Source organism: Hirundo rustica, chromosome 3 (assembly GCF_015227805.2).
Source record: "Hirundo rustica isolate bHirRus1 chromosome 3, bHirRus1.pri.v3, whole genome shotgun sequence".
Classification (NCBI taxonomy): domain Eukaryota; kingdom Metazoa; phylum Chordata; class Aves; order Passeriformes; family Hirundinidae; genus Hirundo; species Hirundo rustica.
This window is the reverse complement of record NC_053452.1, coordinates 11,418,495-11,429,556: the sequence shown is the minus strand read 5'-3', so window position 1 is coordinate 11,429,556 and position 11,062 is coordinate 11,418,495. Positions and strand designations below refer to the sequence as shown.

The following is an 11,062-nucleotide window of genomic DNA, read 5'->3' as shown; positions in this document are numbered from 1 at the left end:
TAAACGATTTCCTAATTCTAGCACGGTAGGGTTTTTGCAGTGTTACTAAGTTACAAATTATCCGTGTTCTTACGAAGGCCTGATGAGGTATTAACATTAGAATTAAGAGCACCGGCTTCAACAACTAACAAGGAACACGTTATTGTTTGCTCCACAATGCCACTGCATTCTGCACATGATAAAATAGGGGATAACAGCGATTTTCCATCATCTGGGATAATTTTTTATAAAATTTAAATATATAAGCCCAACCTGGCCTGTACTGTGAAAGTGTGGGTGAGAGAGGCATTAGGACAACTGCGGATCTCCGGAGGGCACAGGGCCAGTGCAAGGCGGCTTCTCAGAGCAGCGTCCCTCATGTCCATCCCGGCTGTCCCCAAGCACGGGGAAGCCTGGCTGAGCAGCCTGTTCCCGTGCTCCATTTCCCCCAAGACCGCTGACTAACAATCACGGAAGGTACTACTTTCTTCTCTTTTCGTTGCTGCGCAGGACCCGCACGTCAGGCGGCCGGAGATGCTGCGGGCTGCTGCCAAGCGTCGTCCCCCTGCTCCCGCGCCAGGCGCCCTCGCTGGCCGCGCTCCCCAGCCCCGCTTCCCGCCGCGCCGCGACTCCCGGGAATGCCGTGGGGGCGGCTCCCGGCCCGCGGGTCCCGCCCCGTGACGCCGGTTGCCATAGCGCCCGCGCCGCCGGCCATGGCGGCCGAGGAGGAGGACGACGTGGAGTGGGTGGTGGACACCATCGCCGGCTTCCTGCGGGGACCCGCCTGGTCCATCCCCATCCTGGAGTTCATGGAGCACAACTGCGAGGGTGAGCGGGGCCGCCGGGCAGGGCAGGGCGAGTTCCCCGAGGCCGCCGCCGGGGCCTGTCCCCGGTGCGCGGTGTCCCTGCGGCTCCCGGCGTTGTGCAGGAGCGCGCACTCGGCCCCTCCGACCGCGCTCCCCGCCGGGCGCTCCCCGGGGCCCGCGGTGTTCCCCGGGGGAGCCGTGTGTCGGGAGGTGCCATTTGCATCCATTAGCTCGTCCTGGGATTATGGCATGAGCTTACGGCCGACACGGAGCGAGCGCTGCACCCTGCGGCGCCTCGGACTCCGGCACGGCCTCCAAAGCTCTCGCAGGGCCAGGAGTTTTCCTTAGGGAGCTGGTCTGGACAGCCGAAAGCGCCGTTTGGTCAGTGGGACACAGGAGGAGAAGGCCCGAAGTTAAATTCCTGCAAATGTGTGAATGTTGTCAGTTAAGAGGTGAAAACACCTGAGTTCTAGTACCTCGCAAAAATTATAGTCAGCATTATCAGTGGTTACCGAGGATGTTTTGTAGGTGACCCTGTGTGTGAGTTTAGCTGCGAAGTAACTCCAGTTAAACGGCCATTTCTTTCTCCATCTTGCTGAGACAATCAAGGCACGGATTGGGCAGCAGCTTGGGTAAAATGAGTAAAGCAGGTTTGTATCTGCAGTAAGGGAAGGAGGAGATAGACTTTCTGATGTAGAGATTTGGCTAAATACTTCTGCTGCTTACAGAACAATTTCTGCTGCCAAAAACCACCTGGATCATTACATTACCAAAGTAATAACAATTTGGGCAAGTCTGAAAGCAGTGCCAAAGACCTTTGGAAAAAAAAAAAGGCAGCTTTTGTTTGTGATTCTTGGGAAAAAAAATGCTTCTCAGTTTCTCCCCCAATCATTTCTACCGGCTCAAACTTTGCTTGAGGCACGATTGTCGTGAGTCCGTACACCTTTCTCTCTTAAAACTGGAAAAAGAGGAATGTAAAGCTCCTGGAGCCTTCACAGCTAGAAGGAGTTAGAGAAACCTAGTTTGGAAGTTTTCTCCTGGGAAGTCTGCCTAAACCTGGGGTGGGCCAAACCCATCTGGTTATCATGCAAAAGGTCTGGGTTTAGCTATCGGGGGGAATTGATTTATCCCTCTCAGGAGCAATGATCCCTTCTCCTTAGAAGGTTGAGGGGAATTTACTGACAGTAAGAAGATTTGTTGAACCGCTGTAAATTTCCACCTAGAGTGAGGCAAGCTCGTGGTGGCCACGTCCTGCTGTGCTGATTCCATTGCTGGTTTTGTACTGACATACTTTGTCAGGACAGAGTCCTTTGCATTCCCAAAACATTTAATCTTTGGGCTGGACAAGCATATTAGTAACAGTCTGATTAACTGACAATAATTTGTGATTCCTCGAAAATACAGTTTGGGTTTTGGTAATCGGTATGTGAAGAATTTATTTTAAAACTGTAGTTACTTAGGCCAAGTCCTTGCTCTTCAATTTGTAAACTTATTGTACTGTTTTTTTATCTGTTAGTGTGTGTTTGCTTTCTCTCTCTCCCTCTTTCTGGGAACTTGATTAGTTTTTTATAACCTGATTAACTTCCTTTCACATCGAACTGAAATTAAATAGATGGGTATGTATCATCCCATTCGATGGGTCCTAGCCAAGATTTTCAGTTTTAACATGAAATTAACATGAAGATAATGAATGTCTCCCAGGACATCTGTGTTCCCTGGCTTATCTTCATACTGTGGTTCTTCAGATCTTTATTCCTGTTGGGCAACCAAAGACTGTGCCAAAACCTTAAGGAATAATGACTACGTGATTCAGGAGCCCTGACTCAAGAAAATCCAAGGTCTCTGTTCCAAGTACTCCTTAGAGCCACTTAGCTGTGAGGAGATGCTGACTGCAGCTTGCTTTACTTGGCACTGAACCTCATCCCACTGTGTCCTGAGCCTGGGGACAGAGCACGGTGTGTGCCAGCTTCCCCCTCTGCTCTGCAGGAGGCACATCCCCTCGTCAGTGCCAGGCCGGCTGTCACTGAGGGGTGATGTCCCTGTGTCACCCCTGCTTGGGATCCCCAGGGCAGGAAGGGTGGGGAGAACGGGGACAGAGAAGACAAGGTGAAAGCTGGGGTCTGCAAGAGCTGGGAGGGATCCCCAGCCAGGGAACAGCAGAGGCTGTCAAGTGTTTTCGCCCTCCTGAGTTTGGTAATATAGTGGTTGCCACAGAACTGATATCTATAATACCTTCCCTACCATTTGAATTTAATCCTAGATATTTGTAAACCTTTTATTTTAATTTCTTCATTTAAAAAATTGCCTTGTGCAAAACCCACAAGCAGTGTTGGTTTTCCAAAGTACGATTAAAAAGCAGATTCTCCTCTGCTTTTGGGGGACCTGAACTATGTGATTGGATTTGTGTCGTTGCGCTTCTGTGTTAGAAAAGTGATGCTGCTTTAGGGAGTGTCACCTCAGCTCACACTGTGTCCAGGTTTGGTGTGACGTGGCCTCAGCGCTGTCGCGGCTGGGAAAAATGTTGGATGCCTTCAAGAAGTCACTCTAAATTTGCGTGAAGGTTGCACTGGTTCCACAGGCATCACCACCATCAGAGATGTCACATGTACATGAAAAAGAAATCTCACTGGTTTACCAATTTAAGCAGAATTCCCATTATTCAAATGACTTCAAAGGATGTTCTTGAGAAATTACTTGTCCAAGTGGCTAATCTTGAAAGGGATTGAGGCAGACTTATTTCTAAGCCTCTGCCTTTTTAAGTGCCAGGTTTTACATTACCTCTCTTCGTTGTTGGCATGAAAAAAATTTAAATTAACCCCCCCTCCCAAACCTTAGTTTTCAGTTCCTCTTATTTTCTGCTTCTTCCACATATTCTGCAGCATAGAGATCATGAGCTTGAGTAGTTCCAGTCAGGGATTTTAATATGAATTTACATGAACATGATTAATATGGCTGGTGGAATGTCCATTTTTCCTAAATCGGGATAGATATAATTAAAATATAACTTAACATTTCCTCTTTGGGTTTATCTGTTTTTGCAGGTAGGGACTTATTTTCCTGCATCACCTTGGCTTCTCACTAAATGAATGACATTTTAAAAAAGTGCTTTAAGTACTTAAGAAATACATCTTCCATGTAAATACATGGAGAGTGAGAAATTTCCTGCTTGATGTATCACCTGGCACGACAGAACAACCTTACACAGGTTCATGGGGCAGTTCTTATATTAAAATTTATTTTATAGTGAATGTATCTGCTGAATCCTCAACTTGCTTACAAGTCTATTATGAAGATATATTTTCCCAATATTAAATTATGCTGCTTAGTTACTTTCAATTATCAAAAGCACGTGCTTAGCCTGAGTGTGTAGAAAAAGACAGGACTGTTATAAATCATGGCCTATATTTTCATTGATTAAATATATTACCCTGGAAAGGTTAATCCTGCTATTTAGGGCGCAAGTTAATTTGTGGTGGTTTGTACACTGACTGTAAAATGTTTCTTCTTACCCCTTCTCAGTTTTTGATGATGAAGAAGAAAGCAAGTTATCTTACACAGAAATTTATCAGGAGTACCAAGCTCTGGTGAGCATTATTCACTGTTTGTGGTAAATTTCTAAGCAAAACAATTATTAAATGAATATTTAGATGAACTTCTAATTGGGTTATGATTGTTATTTAGAATTTTTCCACATGTTACTTAGAAATCCTGTGAATTGTAGTTGTCATATGCATTTTTATGCCTAAAGATCAGGTACATAGAAAAGAAACTGTGACAGTCATAGCTCTTAGGCTGTTTTACATATTTTTCATTAAAATTAATATATCCACTGCCTTCAAGATTGTATTTATAAGCTTGATAATGTTATTTTCTGTCAAGTTAAAATGACAACCAGCAGGATGTCTGAGAGCACTCACAATTTGTATTTTGTTCACTAACGAGTCTGGGAAATCTTTTGAATTATCTTTCAGTCATCAGAAAAAAACTACAGGAGATTCTTGGAGCTGAAATACCTATAAAACAGTACATGCAGATTTCTAACACACTCTTTTTCTAATGAGCCTGTGGAATACATGATATTAAAAAGCTTTGATTGAATAAATACAAACCAAGATTGATTTCTGCTCTGACCGAAAGGTTTTCAGGCACAGACTGGCAAAAAGACTTTTACTTACATCAAAAAAACCATGTGGAATACTAGCCAAAAGTCCAGGGAAAAGGTACATGAGTGAGAGTCCTGGAAATTGGAGAAGATACATTAAGGAGTAATCAAATTTAGCAATAAAAATGCTCATTTTGAACAGTTCATGAAAGCAAATACCAGAAAAGTCAGATATGCTATTGTAATGATTTTTCTTTGAGTTTATAAAGCACAACATGAGCAGAAAAGAATAGACAGTCATGACAAAAATTCCTATGATTCTTAGGGAGAAACCTTAGAAGGTAAGGCTTATACTTTCTTACAGGTGGAGAGATTACTAGAGGACTACCTTAAAGAAGTTGGAATTAATGAGGAGAAATTTCAAGAAGCTTTTTCTTCTCCTCTTGCAAAGACCCACACCTCACAGGTATTTGCCTTCATTAAGCAATGTATGGATTTCATTGTTAGCTTGATGTTTTCCCTAACATAGCTGGCAGGAGATGAAACTTGGAAAAGTGTTCATGGTGAAACTGTAATTTTCAACTGAAATGCAGGTATAAACTTACCCTGGGAAACCCAATTTTGTCATAATATTATAATATTGTCATAATGTTACTGCAGACATATTGATCTGAAGGCATAACCCACCACGTTATTTTCCTGGCCATGAGCTCTTCTTGTATATCTGGAAAAATAGACAGATAGGAGAATGAAGTATAATTATTAAAAACATGCTTCCCAGAATTGAAAAAAGCTAATTTTCAACAGACTGAGATGGTTAGGATTTCTGTGGGGGTTTAATTTTGTGCATATCTTTCCTTCCACAGGCCATTCTGCAAACAGTGTTGGCAGCAGAAGATTTTAGACTATTTAAAAAAATGATGGTACAGAAAAATATTGAAATGCAACTGCAAGCAATTCGAATCATCAAAGAAAGAAATGGTAAGAAATTATGAATGGGGGGTTCACTGCAGGTGTTTAGAGTTCTTTTGATGACTCTTTAAGCCATTCATAAATGAGTGTGGAATGCTAGTTCTGCTCCAATTCAAGTTACGGGAAAACATCCAGTTGATGATACTGAGACAGCGATTTCATTACTTAGTCCTTGGCTTGCACTCTCAGTGCAATTTTAAAGTTAACAAAATTCCAGTCTGTTTGTCTCAATTTCTCTGTGCTTGACTGAGTTTTCTGTTGTAGAATTTTGGTGACAATTCTGAGTTAAAGCACTTAGAGCAGTTCCTCAAACAGAGCAATATCAATAGCTGGAATTCTGCTCTTTGCATGGCGAGGATGGTGTAGTGTCTGCTGTGCTTACTCTGCAATTCACACTGAAAAATCCATTCAGAAAGCACAAGTTAAGGCCTTCATCATGCTTATACATGTATGAGAAAGAACACCCAACTTTGCTGCTCTGGTGATGCTTCTGAAAGGATTTTAATCCCACTCCTTCCTTCCATGTCTTTAGTTTTACTTACTCTTTACTGTATGCGTGTTTTTCAGGGAATAATTTTTAAATTTCACCTTTCATATAACAGCTACATTTGGGAGTGGTTCAGGTGGCCATGGTTGAATTGCAGCCTACAGGAAATGACACATAATGGTCAATGCAGAGTTTGGCTTAACCTTTGATGTCAAAACTTTCATTGCCAGAAATGAATTCCTACCAGGATTTAGGACCTTTCCCTCTAGGATCTAGGAGCTCTGTAGAAACAGATTCAGAGGAAGAATTACATGGCTTTGGTTCTGTGAATGTGATTTTCTCGTGTTTGGGGTTTTTTTAAAAAAATTATTTTCTTCTCTGCCAATTGGAGCACAAAATATTTTTCCTTAGAATAATGCATAAATCTTGTTTTTCTTTTCCAGGTGTAGTGCCTGAGTGTTTGACAGAGGGTTCTGATGTATTCAGTGAAATCGAACAGGAAGAAATGAAAGTACTCAGGGAGGTTCTAAGGTAAGAAATCAGTCAGTCCTGCTTTGTATGTTATTTTAAAATATAGGTCTGCAGGACCTAACTCTTCCAGCCTTTTCCAGGGAACTGCCTTCATCTTACAGATAACAGGTAATTCTTGTCAACATCCCACCTGAAAAAAAATGGTTGGTGCTGGGCAGTGGGTGTGCTCAGGAACATCCAAATAGTGAGTGAGAACTGTTGCTATGATCTGTGTGAGACCAGTACAACTTCTGCAGGTTCTCCCCCGCTCCCAGTTCACGGACACATAAACAGATAATAGCAGATGAGTCCATCCAAGTTATGTGAAATAATGCTATTTTCCTTATGGATTCTGGAAATACCTCCCTTCCTGTCTTTAAATTAGCAAATTAAATCAAGGGATAGATAAGTCCTGGAAATTCTTACACAATTATTTTAACACAAAGATAGTTGAGAACAGTGGGCTCTTGTGTGTTTATCCCAATTATTTATTTCTATTAAGACTTAAGTCATGGAAATACTTTGGATGCTCACAAATTCACATTACCTTGTAATTGCTTTGATAGTCCTCAAATATTTAAGCAGTGTTAAAGTTCCCCGCAAATCACTACCACTAGAGTTTTGAATGTTTACTCATGTTTATTGTTACAGAAAATCTAAGGAAGAGTATGAAATAGAGCAAGAGAGAAAGAGGACTGAAGAAGTGAGTATCTTACCTTTGTATGTGAGTTTTGGGGATGATTAAGAAATCCCCTGATATTCTGTCCTGGCTCTGCCCGGATCCCTTACAGGCCGTGTGTTCCATCAATGCAGTGCCCCACACAAAGCACACTCCCTACTCAGCACCTGAATCCTGAAATCCTGCTAACGGGTGTCAACCTTTCGGATCCAGAGAGGAGCTGAATTGCTGGTATTGTCAGGATCAAAGAGCCTTCAAAGTGTAAGCTGCTTGGAGATGACAGCACTCATAATCCCACAGTAATTACCTTCAGGATCACTTGGTAGACAGTATAGTTATTCAGTTAGTGTTCACGAGACAGAACTGATCACCAGGGCCCAGAAATCCTCTCCAAGAAACCATTCCTTGGTTTCCATCAGAATAAACCACAGACAAAGGAAACCAAATGTAAATGGGGACTGGCCAAATTGTGAAATCATGGCAATAAACCTCCCCTTGACTGGAAAAACAGGCAGGTTTTAACCAAGTCTCTACAGACCCACAAGAATATCAATATTCTTGATAAACAAGCCAGATAGCAGAGCCCCCAGTGAAGTTCACCTGCCAGAGAAGGTGATAGTGTTCAGTGATACATTTTTTGTTAAAAGAATGATTTAACACAAAATTATTTCAATTTTTAATGAATGGTGTGGGGTTCTGACATGAATTACGTGGTTGATAACAGCATAGACAATTTCTAGAGAGAAATTCTGAGAGAAGGGTTGGATTGTCTGTAGGGTAAATAATGCAGTTTTAATTGGAAATTCTGGGAGATTCCTTTGTGTGGACAGTTCAGTACTTGAGGTACAGTGCCAGGAAATGTAACAGCTGGGTTTATTTGTTTTCTAATTCAAGGCATGTGCTAAACTCAAAGCTCCAGATGTTACCCACAATTTTCCAGGAGATTCAAGAGAAGCTGTTAAAGTTAAGGAATCCACTGAAGGAGCTGAGGACTCTCGAGAAACTCCAAAATGCCCATTAGGTAATTTTAGGGGGAGTGCAGTGTTGAGTGGGCAACACAATTATGGTTTTAAATGATACAAGAGTCCACTTGTATCAGGATTTTAGGAACTTGGTTGGATAAGGCTGTGAGAAAAGTGTATTTACCCTGGAGGAATACCTTCCAACATCGGATGTTTTACTATTCCATGATGTTCTGTTCATTTTTATCTGATGTATTTCTATTCTTTCTAATTGTCTTCTATGTAAAATTACTTAGAGGGATCTCATAAATCTACAAAAGAAGACCCCAAACCAGTTTGCCCAGTACAAAAAGGAACTGAAAACTTACTCCAGCCCTCTTGTACCAAGGGGAAAGAAGACACTAAGAAAAGGTCTGCTGGGAAAGGTTCAGAGAACACAGTGCAAAAAGCTGGAGTGAAAGGACCTGTAAGTTAAAAACAAATAAGAAAAAAAGTCAAACATAGAACTAGAATGCAAAGAGAGAGGGTTACATGTACAGTATATATTTTAAATAGTATTATATTTAAATACAGAATTTCTGTTACTATAACCAGGTGGGTTTGGATTATTTTGGGTTATTTTAGAAACAAACATGTAAACAGTCTTTCATGTTTTTCACAGTTTAATTAGCACAAAGTTCAGTTCATGATTTCTGGTTTCAGAGTAGAATTCAGCATTCAGTCCTTTGGTAATTTCTTAGGAGACAGCTCTGACTTGAAGCCTCAACTTGGATTTGTTTTCGCCTGGTAATTTTGGAAGCAAATGGGATGTAAATGTGCTCTTCTTGCACAGGACATTGATAGAAAAGAATTAATTTCAAAATTTCAATTTTTTCCCCCCAGGATTTATCAGAAACCGAAAAGCAGCAGCTGAAGCAACGTGAGGATTACCTAAAGAAAAAACGAGACCTGCTGCTGGCTACGAAGAAAGAGTCAAAAAATAATGTACCACCACCACCAAACATTGACCAGAAAGGGGAGGAATCCCCTCCCAAAGAGGTGAAGCACTTTTATATAAACCCATGGGTGCTTTCAGTGCAGGTGTCCATGGCTGCTGGTGAAGAGTGGGAATGGGTTAAAAAGAACGAGAGGGGAAATATTTCCAAGTTACTGGTTTTGCGGAAGTTTTGGGAAGTTTCAGTGATGAAGCTGGCATTGGTTGGCTTCAGCACCATCAAACCCTCCTGAATAACTTCAGTTTATGAATAGATAAAATGCTTGTTTGCTCCTAGTCTGTGACTTCCTGTTTGAGTTTCTCAAGTCTCAGGGATTTTTTTTTTTTTTTTTTTTTTTTTTTTTGCAAATGCTTGAAAAGGCTCTCAAAAATGAGGAAAATACTAGAAGACCTTAAAACCCTCTTGCATTGCAAAACAATGTAATAACTATTCTGTTTCAACCCCAAAAATCAGTACTCTCCTTTACGGAGCAAGTACTTAAGGGCATGAACTTAAATCCAAAGACATTCTTTTGCCTCAAATAATTTTCAGAGTTGCTGTGCATTTTATTATGCTCAGAAGGTGCCCCTAATCTTGGTGACCTTCAGGACAATTGCTCAGCAGGACGAATCCATCCCAAAATATGGATCAGGGCAGTGGGAGAGGGCAGGGTGGGGGCAGGAGCCCCATCTACCCCTCGGGTCCATGATGGGGCTGGTGGTTGCTCATTGCTTATTGCAGTGTGGTTTTCACTCCACAACTCACTGTTGTTTTTAGGAAATGTCAGAAGAGAAGCAAAGGCTGCTCCAGAAGAGGAAGATGCTTGCAGAAAAGCTAAAAGAAGAAGTAATTAGTAAGCGGTAGTTTTAAGAGACTCATTGCTGACCCGAAGAACAGAAGGATGTGTTTTAGACTAAATTACCAGTAATTGGAGGGATTTCCAATCTTACACTGGGATTTATAGAACTTTCAGACAAGCAGCTCAGTACCTGCTAACTCCCTATTGCAAATGCCACTGAAACACACCATGAACACTCGTTTTCCAGAGTGCTGGAAACTCCCTGACTTTGTCCTGCTGCGAGGCCGTGCCATCACTGCAGAGCACAGCCCTGCTCCAGCCCTGAGCCCGGAGAGCAGAGGCAGCGATGGAGCGCTGAGAAAGGAATTCCTGTGGCAACAGCTCCAAGCTCAACATTTTAACTTTTTCATTTCAACAGTGCAAAACTTGCTTCCTGTTATTAGCCCATTATAAACAAATGGCTCTTTTTCAGCTGTGCAGTGTAATAAAGTCTGGTTTCACAAGGAAGTGCACCTTCGACCACCTCATTTGTGAGAAAGCCAGTGGACCTTGGGAGTCAAGACATTCACAAATTAACTCCAGGTTACAGTGGTTTACAGGCTTTTGGGGCAATTTCCCAGGCCCCAGTTTGCAACAAATGCAACTTGAAATAAAAGGAGTTGCTTTAGTGCAAAGCTGAGGCTGTTCCCAGCAATTCATTTCCAGAGTAGCAGAAATCTTTTCAAGTCCTTTTCTGGTTTGGTTTTCACAGACTCAGGATGAAACCAGGAGAGGTCACCCTTTGACCATGGC

At 42.0% G+C, this 11,062-nt stretch overlaps 1 protein-coding gene across 1 annotated transcript; it reads left to right on the top strand.

Moving 5' to 3' along the window:
* The first annotated feature begins 662 nt into the window (after window positions 1–662).
* CFAP36 (cilia and flagella associated protein 36) lies at window positions 663–10,773 on the top strand. Its single transcript, XM_040057503.2, has 10 exons — window positions 663–807; window positions 4,305–4,369; window positions 5,252–5,353; window positions 5,754–5,868; window positions 6,790–6,877; window positions 7,508–7,559; window positions 8,430–8,556; window positions 8,794–8,963; window positions 9,380–9,535; window positions 10,249–10,773. Exons 1-10 carry the CDS (start codon window positions 693–695, stop codon window positions 10,333–10,335), a joined length of 1,077 nt encoding a protein of 358 aa, XP_039913437.1. The 5' UTR covers window positions 663–692; the 3' UTR covers window positions 10,336–10,773.
* Window positions 10,774–11,062: the final 289 nt, after the last annotated feature.